This window comes from Coptis chinensis, chromosome 3 (assembly GCF_015680905.1).
Source record: "Coptis chinensis isolate HL-2020 chromosome 3, ASM1568090v1, whole genome shotgun sequence".
NCBI lineage: Eukaryota > Viridiplantae > Streptophyta > Magnoliopsida > Ranunculales > Ranunculaceae > Coptis > Coptis chinensis.
The window spans coordinates 95,051,950-95,076,055 of NC_141458.1; the positions used below are offsets into that span (position 1 = coordinate 95,051,950).

Here is a 24,106-nt window from a genome sequence, read left to right on the forward strand (position 1 = left end):
CTAAAGTTAAATAGACATAAAAATCTAGGTTCAATGAAAGATAAAAAAAAAAAAAAAAAATCTACTCGCCGGTTATATGCTCTATCAGTATCTCCAGCAAGAAGCCTCCATTTTCTTCTCTCAATAAAACTCTTTTTTTTCCTGTATAAAACTCTCCGTGTAAACTACTCTACGTGTTTCCCTTTTTTTTTTTTAAAACCCTCGAAAACAGGGAATGGGGTTTATCCTCTTAACCCTATCTCTTTCTAATCTTTATCCTTTTTATTTTTATCTATTTTTATTATTTTTATTTTTATTTTTATTGTACTAGTAAATATATAAAAAAAAACGGGATGTTATATGAAATCCCCACAACCCTTCTTCTATACAATGCTCTTATGAATTTCTCCTCACCCCAGAGATCCCACATCTGGACAAATCGAGCACACGAAAATGCCAATGGCTGCAACCCCGAATGAAATTAGCTCTTTAAACAACCCCAACTCGCCGCATGGTAGTGTGGTGGTATAGAAATAAGCGGAAATCCACCAAACTTAACACAGAAATACATTCACGGTACTCCGCAACAACTGAACACAGTCTGCTTTTCAGACCAAATTCAGCTTCGAATAGTGATGACAGGAACTCAAACTTTTGTTCTGCAAAACAAAGCAAACACATAGAATGAAGAGCATATATATATAGGGCACAACGCTAACCAAAATGCATGTAAAAAGTATTTGCCTACCAATAGTTTCACTATGATTTCATGTATGTGCTATTATAGGGAACAAATGTTTATCCAAGATTTCTAGTTGTCATAAGATATAATTCGTGTATGCAAAAATTAAATACATGCTTACTAGAGATTAAGAAAAAACAGTGTTGTAATAGCAAAAGCTCACGTGCGGAGAAGTACGTGAATCCAAGACTTGAGAACAATAAATCAGCTATAATTGGTAATCCTAAGAGCCTTGCTATTAAATAAATATTTTCAAAACTAGTGTCATATTTAGTAGGAGGTTGGTCTACCAAAGTTGGAACAAAGAAGGATTAACATCTATAATTTTATACATATTCCAAGTTCTAAAGCACAATTTCCCCAATAACTAACCAAGTACACAACCATGAGAAAAGGGTATCTCTAAGGTATCACAAAAAATAATAAAGTAATGGTATACTTGCTTGTCGTACAGATGATTCTGCTTTGCTCTGCCTATAACACATAGAGGAAATGGGAACCTACAATTAGAACAACTAAAACTAACCTTTTTCGCTATCGTAAAACGTATCATACTTAGCCTTGGAGGCTGGAATAGAAGTTGGCCTCATTCAAAAAGATACAAGATCAAGCATCTATACCTTTGAAGAGAAGTGTCGAGATTCAAATACAAATACTTGAGGAACTAATAGGACTAAAGAAAAGGAAGTTCAATTCACCTCTATTTCTACATCTTTTAATTTTTTTTAAAGAGACTCTCGACTTCATTTTCTGCTTGATGAACGAATTCTTCCATTTTTGTTCTCCTGTTTAATTCAAAACATTATATTACTTGCTTTTTAATTCTATCTTCAAATTCCACTTCCAGATGGTTGGAGTGATATTTGATTCTCTTGTTGAAATCTGTTTCTAAATCACATTTAACCTTTTCCATCTACAGAAAATTGTGAACAAAACCTCGGTTAACGACTTCATGGTGAGGTAGAAAGTACAATAAAGCTCTCTGAATCCTAATCTACAAGACCTCACCTGTGATGTCTGGTCTTCTAAAAGACATTTTCAACTCATCAACAGATTTAGTCATAGTAGTTTTGAATTCGTCCAATTCCTTATGAGAAATCAGGACACAATACTATTTAAAAACCGAATTATATCGAATTTCAATTTATTTAAAAAGAAAAAGAAAAAGTATACATGAATGTCCTTTTGATTTTGTTTTAATTCTTGCATGTCGTTCTCTAAATTTTGAAGACGCAATCATGGTGCATTACACATTGTCACCAATTATCTTCAAAACTAAACTAGAAAGAAAATATAACATAAAAAAGCTGAAAAAATAAATAAAAAACAAAGTCCCATTCTTGAAAATTAACTTTAGTAAAAAAAACAAAGAAGAGGAGTTTGAACTTCACTAGTATCTTTCTTGTTAAACAAGTCCCCATTATCAAGAAAGAAAAATAACCAAAGGTCCATTGTGAAAAAACAAAACGTAAATGGGAAGATAAGAGAATTTCATTGGAAACATACTCACATTGCTATATTTGTAAAAGAAAGTCGTTGTTCTTGGTGCTCTGGTCCAAGAAAACTTGAAGAAGAAGAACTTTGATCCTCCTTACCGTAGCAAATTGTAATTTGTTGTTGTAAATTTTATGGCGTGCTTCTCTCTAGCAAATGGGGGAACTTTTTAGGTGGTGTTGTTTATGAGAAAACGAGAATAGAAGAATGTTGTGTTTCTTTTTCATCTGAGCTCGGAAACTTGGGTTATGGGTTTTTGAGGTGGTAACAAAACAAAACTTCTTTTTTTTTTTTTTAGCAAAGTTGGAAAAAAATTTGGATGATGATACCAAAGGTCTAGGGCTTGAACCCCACCAGCATCAAAGAGTTACTGATCTAATTTAAAATAGGTTTGTTGATAAAAAAAACAAAAAAACAAAACAAAAACAAAACAAAAAAAAACAAAACAAAACAAAACCTAAACCTTTTTGTTTTGTTTTTTCACTTTTCACTGCTGGTTAGACTAGTTTTTGCTTTTTTACTTTTTGAGTGACAAGTCAAAACTTTAGTATGTAAAATAAATTGTCACGTGGGCTTAAGGTGTGTTTAATTACATTGGGAAAAAAAATGTTTTCTCCACATATAAATTCAATAGATTGAAAAATAAATTTTCCAGAATGAAATGGGAGTGTTTGAACATGGAAAATTAATTTTTCAAGAAAATCGTTAATGACTTTATATTTTGTTATGACTTACATCTTAAATTCTCTCTGCAACAGTTTTTAGACATAGTACATGGAAAATTTTGATAGCTGCTAGAGAACATATCTTTTAGAATCCTACAATACAAATTTGTTCGAAAATGTGAACAACCAAATTAAACATGGAAAATGGATAGTTTCTAGAATACATTTTTTGTTGTAATAATCAAATGCATTGTATTAGTAAAAGATTTATTATGTTATCAAACAATGGGAACGGGCAGTAACCTTTTAGACCAGTACGCCATTCAATACATTACGAGTTTTGGAGTGTCTTTCAAACCTCTAGGTGTTGTTTTGATGCGCCTACCTCTGCCTACATCGTTCATTATATTATATAATCCTTAAAGCAAATCAATTTGCTAAGAGCCTTGAGATTCAAAACTAAAAATGATGTTGATGATTAATCAAGTAAAGGTTTCATAATTGCACGGAATACATTAATAGATATTAGACCAGTACACCATTCAAGACATTCTTTGCGCCTCATGAATACAGAGCCCCCCATTTATTTTGAACAGGTATAAAAAGATATTTAATACTCGGTATTAATCAGAAAGCTCATATTCTATTAATATATTAGAGGAGACTCAAAACACTCAATATATGTCAACATAAATCTGTTCCATTTTGACGAATTTAACACTGAAATGGATGCCAATGTTGCACAAAAACTTTTCACGTTTTGTCTTAGGTACATTATTCCTTAATCAATTGTTCGAGTACATACGGTAAAACCAAAGTGATCATGATGTAACACTAGATAGTGCAATAGATTAACATAACTTCTCTTTAAAAGGACATTAAGCCTGTCAGTCAGTATTATACTATGTATAACTTCTACAAGAAAAATATTGTAACCAGTAAGAGCATTTTTAGGAGAGATACTTTCCTAGCATCAAACACCAAATTTCCAACAATTTGGTATTTTTTCATTTTTAGGAGAGTCACATGCTGATGAAAACACAAAACCAAACACCAAATCGGCCAAAATTTGGTTCCAGTTTTAGTGCTGTATCAAATCTCTCACGCGGTTTTTCTAACACCGCATGGGCTTGGGCTAAACAGTGGGCTTCAATCACGCGGTTTTCGCAAAATTGCGCGAGAGATTGGGAAAGAAAATAAAGAAGAAAGTTGATATGCAATACATCCCGCAGTTTTGGAAAAATTGCGTGGGCTTGGGCTTTGAGAAAACCACAAGTGGCGCGGTTTTAAGAAAGGCTATATGACGCAGTTTATCCAAAACCGCGTCATTTGATGTCGAAAATGTGATGTTTCTCCTAAACATGGTTGGTGTTTTTTCTGTTTGGTTCAAAAATTTGGTATTTTTTTGGTTTCTCTTCTAAAGATGCTCTAAGAGAATACCAATGTTACCAACCACAGCAATGAAAAGAAAAAGCTGCAAAAATTATTCCCTTTCGGTTGGGCTTTAGTGACACCCTTATTTTGCCACTCTTATCTCACACCCCTCTTGGTCCTCAACTCAGATCTCATCCTGAGATCATCAAATCTCACTTGACGCCATTAACGACCACCTGAGCTATAGTGACAACACTCAACCAACGACCAAACCCCACCAAAACCGCTCGGTTTTAGCCCCCAACAAAAACCCAACATTATGGTATAGCCAAAACTCGATTTCCCCACTCCTCACAAATCGCGATTTGACTCCATTACTGCCTTTCAAAGCTTACCCAATCAAATACCAATCAAACACAGGAAATGTATGTGCTCCTGCTATCTTATCAATTAATCTAGGTAGAAAAACACGTATATTGGTTTGGGAGCACGTATGGCTGATCACTGAAGAATTTGGTGGAAACTGTGACTTTGATGTAGATGATGAAGTTCAAAAGTTACAGAAGATGGGTGTTGTTGCTTGGGTAAGCTTTTCATATATATTATTTTCATATCACTTTTCAGAGGACGACTCCAAGGAATGCAGGTATGCCCAACTAGAGGTAGGCATCCTTCATCCCAACTGGCTCGACGGTGCAAACTATCTTGGACAGAAATATGTTAATGGCCTCCTCTGCAATGTCTGGGAGAAGGTTGACTTCATTTGGTATTATGAAGACGTTGTTACTAAGAGGCCTGTTCACTGGCTCTTCTATACAGGTATTTTATAATATTCTATATAGAGTTGCATGCAATGAATTTGTCCAAGTTTATTACACTTGATCCTACATTTTAATCTCTGCAGGGAGAGCTTCAGATGTGATGACATTTGAGGTGGGAGCGGTGCTTGAAGATGAAAAGTGGCAAGCCCCTGTGTACTGTTTTGAGAAGAAAGACGGATTTCAGAGAAGTACACTGAAAGGAGTTTTGGGAGGTTCTTTCTTAAAGAATTCAATGTAATTCATTATCACTGAAAGTCTAAAAGGATGTTTCCGAGGTTCACTCCTTTCTTAAAGAGTTCAATGTAACTTCATCTCTGTTTGGACTGATGATGAGAAATAAACTAGGGTTTACTTAATCAATTCGTTCTTAGTGACAATGTTGCTTACTTGCATTGCTTTCTGTTTGAAAGAAAAAAAAACAGTCAATTTTAACATCTTTTATTTTGGCTTTCTAGCAATACGTTCAATAACATTGTAGTGCATGTAACACCAATACAAATCATTTCTGCCACAAGGTCTCGTTCCAAGGTTATACACACACGATAGCTTCTTGATGCTTCAGAGACAAAAATTCATTCCAAAAATTATATAACTCTGCATGATGGAAAGCCTATTATCTCTCTACTTGACGAGCTGGAAGATGCAGCGTACGACCTGTAGATGCCCTTAACAGTTAAATTACTCCAAAATGCTCGAGTATAGACATAGAAAACAAGTTTGTTACCTTTTAGGATGGCATCAAGTACTCATAGTACCCTGTGCTGCCTTCAGCACCAATGATCTCATTAGCACGCTTCAAACTCTGGTAGTAGTATCTCCCAATAGAATCCTAAGTGAAAGATGAGTGAATCAGAAATATGGAAATCAAGCAGCCAAATGTTCAACTAACACTCTTAACAGACAAACTAGAGTTATATGGATATAAATTTTGAAAATGCGTAAAGTTTCTCACTTCACAGGTTTTCTTTTGACTATGTTTTGAGTATACATCCTGAAATGCATCTATCTTTCACTTGATAATGTCTACTCTTCTATGTACAACTATCAGAGTCTTCTTTTCTGTTTTGCCTTGTGCTAGATATATCTCGGATTGGCTGAATTTTCTTCCCCCAATTGTGTCCGCTACCATAGTTTCATAATTAAACTTTGCCGAAAGCTGCCTAACCAACCAAAATCCTTGTTATCTCTGATCTACTTCTGGCTTTATCTTTCTTTTGATCAATAAACATGGTAATCTTATGAAGCTGAACTTGCAAACTTATTTTATTTGGGGTAATTGGTTGTCTATGTTGTACATGGCCAACTCATCTCAATTTGAGGTCACCTATTGCCTATTGGGACAAGAACAGTGCATTTGATTCATACAACTACTGTGCTAAATTAAGACAAATAATACTGAGTGTTTTATTGTAACACTGTAAGAAAGTCAAGTACATTTTGAAAATCAACTGAATGAAGTACATATAACAAGAAAAGGTAGGAGAGAGATGGATTCAAATTATTTAGTATTCCTAATATGTGATGTAAATTAGATGCTATTATTAACTGAATTAACTAGATCATAATTCTACTTTGTTGTGCTGCATTATATATATGGGTGATTTTCAACTTACATCCTCGTGATTGCAACTTAGTATACATCATAACGTTATCAGTGTGAAAAATTAATACTTAATAGTCATAGAAGCATTGTTTGTGTATATCATTCATGACTTTTTTTAATAAAATATTGTGTAAATCATTCATGAATCATGACTTAATACCTCATTATCAGTCCGTTCACTCCGTTGTAAGCATTCAGTCCCTGCTGTTAAATATTTGGTTCAATGGTTTCCACATATAATAAGGTAACAATGTCAACCAGTCTGTAAAGTAGATGCATATAGCGAAATGGCTGCTGCTCCAATTCCTTTTCCTCTTTTTAGTTACTTTTTTATGTGTAAGAGATGTTGGGATCCAACCTATTATCTTTCCATTTTCTAAGCTAAGTATAACGATATCAACTGACAATTTCAGAAAATTTTAGGTAAAAGTGATAGAAAATAATATATATGAAAAGCTTATCCCAGCAACAACACACATCTTCTCTAACTTTTGGACTACATCATCCATATCAAAGTCACAGTTTCCACCAAATTCTTCAGTGATCTAGGTAGAAAAACATGTATACAACACGTACATTGAGTTGGGAGCACGTACATTTCCTGTGTTTGATTGGTACTTGATTGGGTACTGCGAAGCTTTGAAAGACAGTAATGGGGTGGGGTCAAATCGAGATTTGTGAGGAGTGGGGAAATCGAGTTTTGGCTATACCATAATGTTGGGTTTTTGTTAGGGGGCTAAAACTGAGCGGTTTCGGTGGGGTTTGGTTGTTGGTTGAGTGTTGTCACTATAGCTCAGGTGGTCCTTAATGGCATCAAGCCAGCTCTCTTTCGAGTGATGGAATTGGGTTTTAGTGATGGAATTCGCGTTTTTTGGTTTTTTGGTTTCTGAAATTTCAAAATTTCATGATTTTTATCAAAATTAGATCTAATGATCTCAGGATGAGATCCGAGAGACCAGAAGGGAGAAGGGTGTGAGATAAGAGTGGCAAAATAAGAGTGTCAATATAGCCTACCCTTTCTTTTTCTTAAAGCTTGGTGATATTAAGGTGGTACTGATATTGTGTGGAATAGCGGGAGTGCTGGCAGCCCAAATAACTACGTTTGATTGTTCAAGGTGATGGGAATATTGTGATTTAAGGGCCAACACTTTGGGCTACAAATACTGTTCAAAGTAGGAGAAGATAATTTACCCTGAAAAGCAAGCCTAACACTACTAAAAAAATGACATATTATGACGCTTGTTTTTTATCTATCTTGACGGCTTTGTTAAAAACCGTCAAGATAGGTGTTTTAGTAATATTTTTATGACGGCTATTGCAACATTATGTCGTGTATGACACAAGCGTCACGAAATTATAATAAATTTATGACGGCTATCGCAACATTATGTCATGTATGACACAAGCGTCAAGAAAATATAATAAATTCATGACGGCTGTTGCAACATTATGTCGTGTATGGCACAAGCGTCAAGAAAATATAATAATTTTATGATGGCTCATTTGTAATATTATGTCGTGTATGTCACAAGTGTCAAGAAAATATAATAGTATTTCTTATAACAGTCAAATTAGCAATAGAATAAACCACAAGCGTCAAGAAAATATAATAATTTTATGACGGCTGTTGTAATATTATGTCGTGTATGACACAAGTGTCAAGAAAATATAATAGTACTTCTTACAACAGTCAAATTAGCAATAGAATAAACCGTCAACCTTCTCACAGTTTTTTGGGCACTAGATTTGGTCCATTTTCCTTTCAATTAAACCGTCAACAACTTAACCGAAAAAAGGAATACCAAAATCAATGGACTCCTTAGTAAGAATTGAACCGTCAATATACTCCTCACTTATGGAAACAGCTTTATCAAAAAAAAAACTTATCGAATAAAAAAAAATCTTATCGAAACAGCAATAATGAGAAATTCCCCTCGCGATGAAAATTTTCCCACTCACCCCAATTACTTTTCCCTCTAGCCGGATATTAAGGGATTGATGTTAGGGTTACCCCTATATATCCTTCTTCCCCTTCCATTGCAAACCCTAACAATTACACCATTTTTTTTTCTTCATCTCATTGGTCTCTTGCACACTCACTTCTTCACTGCTGCGCTTAAACTTGTTTGAGCTAGAAGGAATCAGTCTGATTACTACTACAACAAAGGTTTCTGAAATCTTAAAGCAAGTATTTTTTTTGTTTATCTCTTTTTTCTTATTTAAATTGTTTGTAGAAATATTTGTTATTGCATTTGAATTTTTTGTTTTCAATGAGAACCTCGGTCGAGGCTATTAACACTTGTTATTTCAACATAGCCATGAGCACTTATTTTTGTAATTTCATCCCACCTCTTTTCCGATCATAATTCAAACAATGACTCATGGCCGTTGTTTATGCATGTTCCGTGGTAATCTTGGTTGTTGTTTATTGTGACAAGACATTTTTTTTTTTTTTTTGTTTACTTCTTTGTTTTTCCATTTCATATTGAAAATTTCAACAAAACTAATCCTGTATCCAGTTTTAGGTACAAATAAGCCCCAATAGAACTAAGATAGAAGAAAACCCACCTTTCCTTATTGGACTCCTTCCTTTACCAATGACACAAGGCACTAAAAAGTACTTCTATATTTATTTTGTATGGCATTAGGTATTTCTTGGTCAAGCACCTGAAAGTAATGTTAATTATTAGTATATGTCAAAGTACTCTACAAGGAAAAAATAAAACATACAAAAAATGTGAAGTATTCGATCAGCAAGCCTACACTGCCTAATAGGTATATTTGCTATTATATATGTTAGATTGTCATATGCATGGTGACCAGAAAGTAGGTAATCTAGGTAAGATTCATCCATTAATTGTTGCTTCACGCATGAACTAGGAACCAGTAAACTGTGAGTATTATTACAAGTGTTGTTTTACTCTGCATGCATACATGAATAATTACCCTACAAATTGACATATTATATGAAACGTTGTAGATAATTTTTTTTAGAGTATGTAAATATAGAAAATGGCCATGTGTGTGCCACATGTCAATACAGTTACAACAACAGAAGGAAACTTTTTCAAGCAAGTTTGTTAGATAATATTGTTAATTTTATATATTCTAAAAAAAAATGATTAGTTTTTACACATTACAAATGTAGTGACAACTAACTAACTAATTACCATACCTTGCATAGTGAGATGAAGAGATGATCATGAACACTATTTGAACTCCCAAGGCCAATATCAGGTTTGTCATCTCCAAAGAATTCTTTAAGAGCCTTGTGTTTTACAAGCAACCCCGGCCCATCAACAAAACTAATGAAGTACATACCCTCCATAATTCTGTAATTCAGTACCTATAACAACATTGACGTTCAAGTAGTCTTTGAGAAACCCTTCAACCATCACCTTTGGAACACTAGTAAATACAACCTTCCTCCCTGTTGATGCTAACACTTCATAGGCCTGAAGATTAAGATTCTCAAGATAAAACTTAGGCAAAACAGCCCTGCCAACACTGTCCATATACTTCAACTTAAGTCCACAAAATGTTATGAACACCATGACCCTCAATCTAATCTCATGATTCATAGCCAACAGAAACGGGTATGATAGAAGTAACATAAAGGCTCTAATAATGCTACCACCTTCAAAAGCAAGCAACATGAAGTAAGGAATTGAAACAAAGATTGAGACCTTAATAAGGCACCATATATATCACAAACCAATGTTTGTGATTCTCTACCTTCCAAACAGCACTTGGTAACACTAGCTAGGAAACAAAGAAGAATGTTGTGATGATGATTTAATGACAGATTGGTTTTTAAAGTAATAACCATAGTTTGTGATTTTCCTTGATGCTCTATAACACGAGTTAGATAAAAGTTGATACAAGAGCCATTCAACAAGCTTTAGAAGAACAATAGATAACACCATGTTTGTATGAACCGAGAGAGTACAAATGAAGTGTTATGTGTGAAGATGAATAGATAGTGGTGATGTTAAGAAGAGATATATAGAGAGAGTACAAATGAAGTGTACATGATGGTCTTTAGTGTGAGTGCTTTAACGTTTTGTTGTGTGTACATGCGTGTGTGTGTCCTACTTGTGTGTGTGCGTCTGTATTCGAACAAAGAACTTAACATAAAGCTTAACAACTGAAATGAATTCTAAATTACTAACTTTAACATATAAAAAGGTAAACAAAGTGTCTGCTTATTAAAAAAGTGAAAAAGAAAAGATAAAAACCATTAAAGTAGCCAAGGAAATACTGGTACACCACCTACCCTTAGTCTTTACCAAAGTATACAACAACCAAAACCTACTCAAGTAACAAATAATATACTAATTAATGGATTTTGCATGTATACAACATCCTATTTTGACTAAGGACATTACCAGCTAGGCTTGGAAACAATAAAGTCATTCTCTTGCATAAAATATTTCATGAAAAGAAAGCAGTTTAATAAAACCACATTCAACAATTTGTTGGGTTCTGTTGTTCCCTACAGACTCACCAAGCCAAAACTGCGTATTGCTCAACTACAAGCCAAAGTAGCAATTCTTTAGACAAATTTAATAAACCGAAATTCTAACCTTGATATATGAATACTATTCCAGCTCTAGTAAAACAGTAAGAAATCTGCACTTCTACTTCTCATAATCACATCTAATTTTTCAGCATAACACCCATATCTACTATAATTATTATACCAACCGCAAACTACACGAAAATAGTAATTCCAAGAATTAGTAGTGAGCTTTCCATCTAAGGAAAACTGCCTTGAACCCCAACAAAGCCACATGTACAAACCAAATTCATCTAAGGTATTTCCTTTATATACTTTTGCATTTTTTATTTATTTATATTTTTAGCAAAATTGAGTGCTCTGTTTGGATGTCTTCAGGAACTTCTTGCCACGCACATACTTATTAGATACTAAATGGACAAATCGTGGATGTCCAAGGATAGGTTGTCAGATGAATATATTCAAGGGGTTGCAAATTTTCTTTTATTTGCAAACCCCACAGAGAATCAGGAGACTTGTATGAGATGTCCATGTGAGCACTATGTCAATCTTTGCGAGTTAAGTCAAAAGGTGGTTGGAAATCACCTTTTCCATCACGGGATTGATAAGCAATACACAAGATGGGTATTTCATGGGAAAAAATTCTTAGTGCAACTCCTTGTTTTGATAGACAGGATGCCTTCCTTCACGGGATGGAAACTCCAGACAATGTAGCGAGCACAAAAAACTTGCTACAAGCCGGACTTGAACAATATCCGAGGGATCCTGGAGAGTTTGGAAAATTGCTCAATGATGCTGAGAAACCATTATATGAAGGGTGTTCCAAGTATACCAAGTTATCAATGGTGGTGAAATTGTACAATCTAAAAGCGAAGGGTGGGTGGTCTAATAAGTCTTTTTCTGAGTATTGAAATTGTTTGGAGATGGGCTTCCTGAAGGTAATTTACTACCCTCTTCAATGGGGAAGGTGAAAAAGATGTTGTCCGTTTATGGAATGAAGTATGAAAAGATACATGCATGTCCTAATGATTGCATACTATATAGAGATGATGCTAATAAGGACCGCACTACATGTCCTACTTGTGGAGTGTCAAGGTTTAAAGAGAATAAGAATATGACTGAGACAAGCAAAGGTGTGCCCGCAAAAGTTATGTGGTACTTTCCACCCATCCCGAGGTTTAGAAAGATGTTTCAGTCTGTAAAAACTGCTGAGGATTTGACATGGCATGCCAATGAAAGAGAAGTTGATGACAAACTTCGTCACCCAGCAGATTCCCCGGCATGGAAGTCTGTAGATGCTATGTGGCCAGAGTTTGCAGCAGATTCGAGGAATCTTCGTCTAGCCCTTTCTACAGATGGATTCAACCCACATGGTTCTTTGAGCAGTAAGTACAGTTGTTGGCCTGTTATGTTGATCACTTACAACCTTCCACCTTGGTTGTGCGTGAAAAGAAAGTTCATGATGTTAACTATGTTAATATCAAAAGCACGGCACAACCGTGAAACGATATAGATGTGTACTTGCAGCCTTTGATTGATGACTTAAAAGTTCTATGGAATACTGGGGTTGATGTTTATGATGCTTACCGACAAGAAACCTTCACATTGAGATCTGTGTTATTATGGACAATAAATGATTTCCCCGCGTTTGGTAATCTATCTGGTTGTTGTGTTAAAGGGTATTATGCTTGTCCTGTATGTGGTGAAAAAACACATTCGTTTAGATTAAAGCATTCTTGTAAAAATGTATACATGGCCACCAGAAGATTCCTCCCAAAGAACCACCCATTTAGAAAACAAAGGAAGGCGTTTTATGGTAAGCAAGAGTTTGAGTTCTGACCCGAGAAGTGTTGGATGGTGATAAAGTAAAAGCAAAGGTTAGCATGATCAAAGTCTCTTGGGGAAAAAAGTGAAAGAACACAGGTTTGAGCAAATCAAGAATGCCAAAAGGGGGAAAAAGGTCACGGGGAGGAAAATCAAGAAAGCGAGTGGGTAAAAGGAAGCGACAAGGTGTAGGAGGACAAGCAAAGAGGTCAACCACACCAAGGTCAAAACAGGTTGATGATGGAGTCGACAAAGTTGTTAAGAAATGTTGGAAGAAGAAGTCAGTGTTTTTTTAATTGGACTACTGGGAATTTTTGCTTGTCAGACACATTTTGGATGTCATGCACATTGAGAAGAATGTGTGTGACAGCATTATTGGTACATTGCTTAACATTCCCTCGAAAACAAAGGACACTGTTAATGGTCGTCTGGACCTTCAGGACATGGGAAAGGATGAACTAGCACCAAAGATTGGTAAAACTAGGATATTCTTACCCCCAGCTTGTTACACATTGTCTAAAGCTGAAAAACATAGGGTTTGACAAACATTGCATGAGATGAAAGTCCCAGAAGGATACTCTTCTAATTTCAAGACACGTGTTTCAATGGAAGACTTGAAGTTACAAGGGCTGAAGTCACATGATTGCCATGTTTTGATGTAGCAATTGCTTCCAGTGGCAATACGGTCTGTCTTGCCGAAACATGTGAGGTATACAATTATTAGACTGTGCTTCTTCTTTAATGCACTTTGTGCAAAAGTAATAGGTGTGATGCAGTTGAGTAAAATTCAAAGGGATGTCGTCGTCACACTATGTTTGTTGGAGAAATACTTTCCACCGCCGTTCTTCGACATCATGGTTCATCTCAATGTCCATCTCGTTAGAGAGGTTAAACTTTGTGGTCCAATTTTCTTCCGATGGATGTACCCATTTGAGCGGTAAAAAAACTTTATCCCACTTTTTTGTCTTTATAATGTATGAAAAATGGAGAATCATCCTATCTTTTTGTCTTATAATGTCTTAGGTATATGAGTGTGTTGAAGGGTTATGTACGAAATCGCAATCGTCCAGAAGGTTGCATGGCTGAAAATTATATTATTGAGAGGAAGCAATTGAGTTTTGTAGTGAATTCTTATCTGATTTGGACCCAATTGGAGTTCCTGCCAACTCTAAAATCACACCTGATGATATGCTTCTGGAAGGAATCACTCCAGTGGGGGGTGTTGCCACTGCAGTTTAGAGCAAGCACATCTTTATGTCTTGCGAAACACAAGAGTTGTTAAACCTTACATTGGGTAAATTTCTTTAAGTTTTTCGTGTTGATTATTCCATTGGCTTAGAAATTCTATAACTAATTCATTCTAAAACTTAATAGGGAGCACATGGAGTACCTAAAGAAAAAACACCCCCGTTCCTCAAAGAAACCAACTTGGTTACAAGAAGAACACATCCGTACTTTTAGTGATTGGCTGAAAGGAAGGGTAAGATAAACTATTGTTAAGTAATAATTTTTTGTGCGCCTTTGGTTACTAACTTTAAACATAATATAGGTTTTAAAAGCCGAAGCATCCCGAATAACAAAATCTCAAGTGTGTTAACTTGGATAGCTCAGGGACCTCGAATGCATGCATTGAAATATGAGAGTTATGTCATCAATGGTTATCGGTTTTCCACAAAATGTCGTGATGCTTCACGAGTGAATCAAAATAGTGGTGTAAGCTTGGTGGCAGGAGCAATGCAAGTTGCAAGTGCAAAGGAGAAAAATCCAGACTTTTCCAACATGTCCTTCTATAGTGTTGTCGTTGAAATATGGCTTCTTGATTATTTTCAGTTTCACATTCCAGTGTTCAAGTGTGATTGGGTTGACAGCGAGAATGGCATAAAGACCGATGATCTGGGTTTCACACTAGTGGATCTTGGTAGAGTTGGGCATAAATCTGATCCCTTTATCTTAGCCTCTCAAGCCAAGCAAGTCTTTTATGTTCCCGATCAACTTGATCCTAAATGGTCGATTGCTCTAACACCTCCTAAAAGATGTTATAATGTTAGCGATATTGGTAATGACGTGTTTGATGGGGATATTGGAGATAGGGTTCAGCCTGAAGTTGTGCCAAGTGTTGATTCATTTGATGTGAATGATGAATCTCAACCAATTTTCTCACGTAAAGACTGTGAGGGAATATGGGTCGAGAATGATTCTTCTAAAACCTAGTGTTTGTTTTTCCTCTCTTTATTGCAATTTTTTGGTTGTAAGACTTTTATTAAGTGTTTTTAATAATTTCAAGTGATTGAGATTTTTTTTTAAAAGTGGTTAGTCCATCTTGTATTTATTCATTTTAATCATCTATTTACTATTGCATTCAATTTACTACTCTATATAATATGGTTTGAATGTAGATAATATGGTTTGAATGTGGATAATATGGTTTATCTTACGTACTAATTACTACCATATGTTATTCATAGTTCAGCGATGGATCCAGAAGAGGTTGTCCATTCCGAAGACGAAGAAGAACTAAGTGACACTGAAGCACTAAGTGAGAGAGGTGCGACCATAATGCATGCCTTGTCTCGTAAGTGGGATGGCATAATAATTATTGTTGAATTTAATGGAAAAGGTAAGCATATAGGTCAAAAGGTGCGCAACAAGCTTTCTGGTTGGGAAGGTGCTCTTGCGAGAGCCCTAATTCCTTTAAGTGCTTTTCAAACATGGAAAAAAGCACCTGAGGAGCTTCTAAATCTTTTGTGGGTCGGCATTCTGGTAAATATATCTTGTATAGTTCCTTTTTTTTTTTTTTGTTTCTTATCATGCTTGTTGTATCTTTTTTTTTTGTTTGTTCATTACTCAGATTAGATTCAATATAGATGTTAAGTATAGGAAGGTAGTTTTGAAATCAATTGGAGTTCGTTGGAGGACCTTCAAGAATATGCTTACGAAGAAGTTTATCTTCCCTTTTAAAGATGATCAAGATGCGTTTACAAATCCACCTAAAAAATATAAGATAAGGAAACCCGACTGGCATGCATTTGTGAAATCGAGATTAACGGGAGAGTTCCAGGTATATCATTAATTTTATTAGAATAGAATTTTCAGTAAATTGGTTGTGTTTATTCATGCGTACTTGTGAAATATATATACTAAGAATGCATGTAAACCATTTTTGAAAGGAGAGAAGCAAATTACAATCAAAGACGAAGGAAAATGAATAAGTATAACCACCGAATCAAGAGGCTTGGATATGCCGCCCTAGAAGATAAATTGGTAAGTACTTGCACAAATCTTTTAAATATCAATTTATATATTGAAGCGTAACATATACTCTATAAATAATTGGACTTCCTATTTATATGTTTTATAATAGAAAGAAGAGTTGGGAGAATCTTTTGATGAGGATGATAGAGCTAATTTGTGGTTTTAGCTCGCCAAGACAAGAATGGTGGATATTATGATGATGATAATGAGGGAAGTGGCAGTAAAAAATTGTAAGTTGTTTATATCCTTTTATAGATATTTGAGTATATGTACTTATGTGTAATGTGTAGTAATATTATTAGATATAGCAAACATGTAGTAGGTTGTGTCTTTGCTATAGCAAACAAAGAGTTTTCTCGCTAGCCCCTTTAGGAAGTAAAGTTTTTCCGCACGAAGCCCTCCACCAAACCCCACTTGACCATCATCTCTGGCCGATCCTTTGTTTTTTCTGAAGTACTTGTGTTCTCCCACAGAACACACATCGATCATTTAATCCTAACTTCAATTCCATTCTTGTAGTTTCTTCAAGGGTTGATGACCACCATTCATCACCATCCAGCAGTAATGGCGGGAAATTCTATTTTGAAACCATGCTGCTGATTCTTGTTCCGTCTTTCATTCAACTGTCATTAACTTGCTACTTATTTCCTCAATCTCTAATCTCACTAACTGATGAGCATAGTTAGATTTCCTAACCTTATCATTTACTTAGGTTGTGCTGCACTCTCCTTAGATTCTTTGCCATTCTCTCCCCCCTCATGAATGAAGTAGATTGATCAACAGTCCACGAGCTCCCTTCCCCTTGATTTTTTCGAGCTTGACATCTATGTTTCTTGTTGGGAGACTCCCATCCAGTTTCTGATCTTGATTTTCTGTGTCCTTGATTTTCTGGTCTTGATTTCCTGTGTCCTTGTTTTCTGATCTTGCTGTTTTCTGATGGTCAAATGGTCAAATGTTGCTATTTTCTGATCTTGCGTTTTTTTTTGGGGAACTCGTCAAATGGTCGTCCTATCAAACACATAGCATTAATACTCTTTCTTTTCCCAAAGATGCAGAGCTATTTAGGGAGTTCAAGTACAATACTCCAAAGGTCCCTGACCTTTAAGGTTATTTCAAAGATAAACAGTATCAACAGTAAAGATATTGACTTAGTCTCCTTCTAAAAGTTAAAGCAAAAGGGCATGTTCAAAACAACAAACAAGAAAAACCTGAAGTATATCCAATCAAGTAATCCCCGCCTATTACAATATATGATCACCAAAAAGTCATCTGAAAAAAAAATGTGCAAATTCTAAAGTTGTCGCCACCACAAACCACAGCAATCCTAACAAGTTCTACCACTTGCCTCAAGCCTTGTTTGCAATGTTGTTTGATAGCCAATCCAGGCCCTCATAAAGGCCTTTTCCAGAGGTTGCACAAGTACTCGATTAATGGCTTATCTAACGATGATATATATTGGACTGATAGAGTATTAGACCCCCTTAAGTTTCTTTTATGTTCCGATTGTCACTTTAATTAAGTAAAAGTTCAACTGACGTGCAGGACCAACTAAAAAAAGAAGAGGCTAATGGGAAATTAGTAACCCAAAGGAAGATGTTCTTGAAGGCACTAGGGACTCGAACATTGTGGAAGGGTAAGAGCAGGAGGTAAGTATGTCACTCCAACAACTTACTTCAATATCCCGAAGAAGGGGTCGAAGGCACATAGAGCAGAGATGGAATCCAGGATCCGTAAGAAAGAATATGAGAACAAGGCGTTAAAGGAAAGAGTGAGACAGTTAGAGGCATTAGGTATTATACAAGGAATTACCACCAACATGCCAGAACTAGAGAAAGTTGCTTCCAACAGTTCTAAAAATGAGGGAAGAAAGCGAATGTCAAGCCCATTGGGTGACCAACTATCTAATGGTGCTAACAACAAGACAAATTATGAATGTCTTAACATTGAACTTGAAGCAAATGTGAGAAAGAAGTGCAAACAGGTAAATTTTTATGCTTGTGATTATATAATGCAAATAGGTAATTATATTTAATAACTCAAACTATCCAATGCGTAGACAAAGAGTAGTGCTAAATCAAAAAGTTTAATGCAGGCAATCTCAAAACCTAAATATGGAAAGGAGCAGGTATATGTTACTTAATGTTTAAACCGTAAATGTTATTTTATGTATATAATTGTTCAATTTTACTTTTATTTTTTTGTTAGGCTATGGGCTTGAAAAACAAGAGTGTTGCTAAAACCAAATGCAAAGTGGCGGTCGTGAAACCTACTCTAGGAAATGAGCAGGTACTTGTTATTTTAGTGTAAACTACAATAAATAGTTGTACTATCAATATTAGTGTATGATTTTCATTGTGTGTTTATTAGGCTATGGGCTCAAAATGTGATGTGGCAATCCCAAAACCTAAATCAGGAAATGTGACGGTAAATGTTGTGTAATTTCTATAGTGAGTTATCATGGTATTCTAGGATATTTGAACTTATCATTATTGTTATATTTGTCATTGATATTAAAAGTATAAGCTAGCTTTGGAGTCAAAAGACAATGTTGTTGCTGATGCTAGTCTCATTGAGGGGTTAGGACTAGACGAGAAGATCCATAACGTTACATTGGGGGAAGGATATGTACGTGTTCATATTATACATGCAATTTCAGCAACTGCCATTTTGCCAAGACCAATTCTTGATGATGATGTTACCACTGTCGGAGGAGTGGTTGGTTACATTGTGGCTTGGCCTCGTGAATTTGTGCTACTTTGCGATAATGCAATATCAAAACCTAAGTTGGGAAATGAGCAAGTACTTGATGTTAACATGTTTACTAAAGGTTATACACTCACCATATTATTAAAAACATTATTATTATGCTTGTTAGGCTATTCGCTCGAAGGACAATAACAAGGTTCTTGAAGCCAAAAAGGACATGCCAATGTCTAAGTCTAAATCAGAAAATACGAAGGTAAACTCTGTGTAATGTCCATAATTAGTGACTATAGTACTCTATTGTCTCCAAACTTACTATTATCGCTATGTTTGTCATAGTTTCCAATGTGTAAGTTAATTTTGGAGTCAAAAGGTAATGTTGTTGCCTGATGCTAGTCTAATTGAGGGGTCGGGGAGCAGATGAAATGATAAATGATGTTAGATTGGGGAAGGTTATGTGCGTGTTCAAATTATGCGTGCAATTTTTGCAACTGCCCTTTGCCAAGACCGATTTTTGATGATGACATTACCTTTGTTGGAGGTGCGGTTGGATACCATGTGGCTTGGCCTCGTGACTTTGTCTTTGCTTGAAAATATGGTAAAACATTTAACACTTTTTACATATATCTATAACTATTTATTCTTTTTTTTTCCTATAACTATTTATTCTTATTATGAGTTGTTTTTTTTTTGTTAGACCGATGAAGTTGAATGTGATGAGTTCGATGAATGTATTTGAAAGAGTTTGGGGTTTTGGTGGGAAGTGTAATGAAAGGAAATCACATAAGTCAAATGGACACTAGGGTTTTGAGCGTGAGTTGCAATTTTTATCGCCAAAGATGAGATCATGGATGTTTGTCAACCTAAGAATTTGTTGAATGCCAATTGCATTATTGTTTATATCAGGTGTGTCAAATATTTTTGATTGATGGGTTGTTTGATTACTCCTCTTCGATGTGTAGATGTACTAATGTTTACTTTCCCTTTTAGATATTTGTTTGAGAAATATGAAAGTTCTCAACAAAGGTTTGGATTTTGCTATCCCGCTGATTTCAGCCGTTATGCTGATAAGAAAGAGATGAGCCATTTTGTCTTGAATAGATTACAGGCAAGACAAAGAGACCAAGTTATTTTCCTTCCTTACAACCCAGGGTAAACATGTTGGCTATGTTAATTAAGATCTGTTGGATCTCATTAATTTTGTTTTATATTATTTTGTGATGCTATTGTTCTATATATGATTTTAGGAATCATTGGGTCTTGGTAATGATTGACGTAAGTGCAAAAGAAGTATATTATCTTGATTCAATTGGACGTGAACCGAATATAAACCTAAAAGTGATGGTGAAACATTGAGTTGATTTTTACTTTTACTTTTAATTTTTGTATGATACATACATATGCCTACATCTTTTAACATATTGAAATTCTTCTTTAGTGGGATCAAAAAAACACTAGCATTGGGTGAAGGAAAGAGAGTGGAACCAAAATGGGCGTGTCCAGGGTAAATAAGCATTACTTGAATATACAGTGTAAATTATAGTCCATTATCGATCGAATGTTGATCAACAGTTTTTTTATGTTGGTGTGTAGTGCCCTAAACAACCAGGAGATTTTGAATGTGGATATTACGTCATGCGGTTCATGAGACACTTTATGAAGAACCCTAATCAATCACTTAAAACAAAGGTTAATAGTTGTTATTTCTCATACTAATTGCAAGTATATAAAAAGAACAGAGATGATTGTAATTTCTTTGTTGACTTATGTAGCTAATGGAGTTGGCTAACACTAGGACATATGCAAGCGTGGACCTTATTGAAATTCGTCTGGAGTTTATCGAGTACATCGATAAATTTATCTCGGCATAGGTATGTGCACCATTTATATATCTTTTATGTTTGGCTTAGGTTATTAGGCTTATTTTCTTTATTAGAAGGATAAGCACGGTTATTGCTGTTTGTCCCAACATCCAGCCGAGGTAGGCTACTAACTTGCTCGTTAGAAGTAGTTAACGAACGGAAATAATACCATTTGATGTCTATAAGTGAAGATTGGATGGATGCCTGCTCCTTCAATGTGCAGAGCCACTCAAGACTCCTTCAATCTTCGACTCAAGACGCATTCATCCTTACATTACCATTCTTCTAATCCTTACATTCATCCTTACATTCATGCTAGTGGAAGTGTATCTATTTTTTTGGCTTCACCTTACCAACATTCATCCTTACATTACCATTCTTCTAATCCGATTGTGTGGTATTTTGACGACAATTCTGCAGCCATGGATGTCTTTTCAGCCTCAAAACAACTTTGGTTGGGTTCTCTAGGTTCTGATGTGTCTGAAACTAGAGTTAGGTTTCAAGTTGAGAAATTTGGTCCAATAGAACAATTCATGTTCTTTCCTATCAAAGGATTTGCTTTGGTTGAGTACATGAACATTATGGATGCTATTAAAGCTTGTGAATATATGCGGGGATCTTCTCCTTGGGGTGCCCGTCTGCAAGTTAAGTTTTTAGATGTAGGGTTGGGGAGTAGAGGATCTATTAATTAATGGTGTGGCAGTTGGTTCCAGTTGCCATGTCTATGTTGGAAATGTCTCAAGCCAAGGTCGGTTTCAGGACACGCATGGTTTATGATCTTACCAGTGAAAATGCGTTGCTGATGGAGTTTGAGGCGGCCGAAGAAGCTGCCATTGTTATGGGGCGTCCGAGGTAGCAAGCTAAAGGAAAATGGGAATTATATATCATTAACTAGAAGCTTGAGTTCTAGTGATGGTACATCGATGTTTCAAGGTGTCATATGGATGGTGCAAGATTTAATCGCACTCGTTGGTACCGAGATAAGAAGCAATAACTTCGGTTAACATCCCTACTAGTCTTACGGGGGATCACCTCGTGTTCCAACCGAGCTCGATCCTAATGAAAATTGTAGAATGAGGATGTCTCGGTTATCTTCATATGTTTTATCTTTATCTTCAAAATACAACATATCGAGAAACCGTCATGTAATTATCTCAAGGGATGAAATCAGAATGCCAACCAACACTCTCGGATAAATTTACCACATATTAGCTCTACCTTCCTCACCGATGATGAGCTAATGGTCATCAGAGTCATCTTTGTGGGAAATGTTGGATCTATTGTCAAAACCGACAAGGAAAAATATGCAGATGAGTTCTATTTGGTATGTTGAATTTAATAAAGTGTAGATGCAAAGAATGACGGCTATGAAGAATCTTTGTCCTTACATTACCATTCTTCTAATCCTTACATTCATCCTTACCCTTGACCCTGATGATTTACAGAAGGATGCTTTGGGTCTGTCATCGTCCCAGTTTACCTTTGTTAGTAGAAATGGGGCATACTCTGATGAATCTGATCACTTTATAAGCAAAAAGGGATTGAAGCAGCTCAATGAGTTGTTTGGATCAGGAGAAGGAAGGGTTATAAAAGGCCTCCATTTTCATGATGATGACGGAATGGACTCCAAGAGCCAGAATCTCAAGGCAAAGGTAGCTGCAGAGTCGGTAAGAGCAAGTAAATGCCGAGGCCGAAGTTCGGACCCTAAAGGATGCCCTTGCAAAATTAGAAGCAGAAAAGGAAGTTGGCCTCCTTCAATAAGGCCATTTGATGTCTATAAGTGCAGATTGGATGGATGCCCGCTCCTTGGGTAGCTTTCAAAAGGGCTGTTTTCATGCGTGCTGGTGTTCGTGGTCTGTTGGTTTTTCTATTCTCGTGGGGGAGCATCTACAAGTTGAGAGTGTGCTTGGGCAAGTGGGCTAACCAGAACTACTAGTAACGGGATTTGCCTGCAATAGGAGTAAGGGGAATGGAACTCTTGTTTAAGAACTTTAGCTACGGACTTAGGTTAGCTAGCTCAACTTCTCCTATGGCTATTTGGATTAAGGAAGTAGGGTAATGCGCAGACAAAAAAGGCCTAATCTAATAATGGTGAGTCGAATCAGGCGTGGCAGCCGTTCCAAGGCTTTTATGCCACCTAAAGGCCTAAGATAGGAGAATGAGGTTCATGTTTAAGTATCCTCCGGGTTTTGCCTATATTCTTTGCTTTAGCGATTGAGTTCCCCTTTTCGGTTGGTAGCGCCTATACATTTTAGTGCTTCGGCTAGTTAGTACATATTAGATATATCCTACAGTGGTGTACGTTATTTGGGGCTTAACCAATATGATTCTCTGTCATAGTTGATTGTATCTCTTTCGTTTAGTAGTTATTGACTTAGTGTGTTAACACATTGTTTGTGTATTTTTTTAATACTGTGTAGAAGTTGTTATATGATTATATTTTTAGTTTACTTATTAAACAAACTAACACATTCTTCTTCATATTGTTTTTAGGTTATAAGTGAGATAACACGGTAGCTCAATTCAGTTTGTTTGAGATGGATCGGTTGATTAGCAATTTGTTGGATGGGTTATGTAAATTGCATTGTTGTTGGATTATGAGACTTGATTTTGAATCAAGTGCTTAAGTTATTTAATTTTTTTCTCCGTGAATAAATCATGTAATATGAACAAGTTCTTGGAATGATTTATGTTAGTAATAAAAGTATGATTCTTGTTTTCGTAATGGACTCCAGCTGTTCTGTCAAGTGTCTGAATGTATTGGTGGTGTCGGAATGTATTGATTTATAGGAATTTTCAGATTTACAAAAAAAAAAAAAAGAGTTATGACGGCTTCCAAAGAACCGTCGTGTGGCATACCAATTCTTGACAGTTTTTAGTGTTAATTTCTTGACGCTTTTGTTTTTCAGGATGACACTTAAATAAAAACAGTCATAAATGAAGGTTCAGTTCTTGACACTTTTTCTAATAAATTATGACGGTTAAGTAAAATATGTCATGCAAAAAGATCCAGTTATGATGTTTATAAATGAGTTTTTGTCATATTAAATTCGAGCTTTGATGTCAGCTTCTCCAGAACCTTCATCAACTTTATGACGTTTTTTGTTAACTTTTATGACGGACTCTATAATGACGGTAGTTTTTTAAATGTAAAAATGTCATTAAACCTGTTTCATGACGGCTAAAAGCCGTCATCACAAGTCATTTTTTTTTAACATGTGATTTGTCGTCGTTTGTACTTTCTATATCGTCGTGTCTATTGTTGTTT

The 24,106-nt window shown here is 35.6% G+C and overlaps 1 protein-coding gene and 2 long non-coding RNA genes across 3 annotated transcripts; 2 read left to right on the forward strand and 1 right to left on the reverse strand.

Annotated features, from left to right (window-relative positions):
* Nucleotides 1-5,308: 5,308 nt before the first annotated feature.
* Nucleotides 5,309-6,271, reverse strand: LOC147511816 (uncharacterized). The gene is made up of 3 exons (XR_015217083.1): nt 6,028-6,271; nt 5,800-5,904; nt 5,309-5,729 (listed from the first exon to the last, which is right to left on the reverse strand). It is a non-coding gene; the product is annotated as an uncharacterized LOC147511816 (long non-coding RNA).
* Nucleotides 6,272-12,155: 5,884 nt separating this feature from the next.
* On the forward strand, nt 12,156-15,232 carry LOC147511817 (uncharacterized). Its single transcript, XM_086598574.1, has 4 exons — nt 12,156-12,641; nt 12,725-12,876; nt 13,347-13,495; nt 14,571-15,232. Exons 1-4 carry the CDS (start codon nt 12,156-12,158, stop codon nt 15,230-15,232), a joined length of 1,449 nt encoding a protein of 482 aa, XP_086454700.1.
* A 5,335-nt stretch (nt 15,233-20,567) lies between these two features.
* LOC147511818 (uncharacterized) lies at nt 20,568-23,563 on the forward strand. The gene is made up of 3 exons (XR_015217084.1): nt 20,568-20,665; nt 20,749-20,847; nt 23,332-23,563. It is a non-coding gene; the product is annotated as an uncharacterized LOC147511818 (long non-coding RNA).
* Nucleotides 23,564-24,106: the final 543 nt, after the last annotated feature.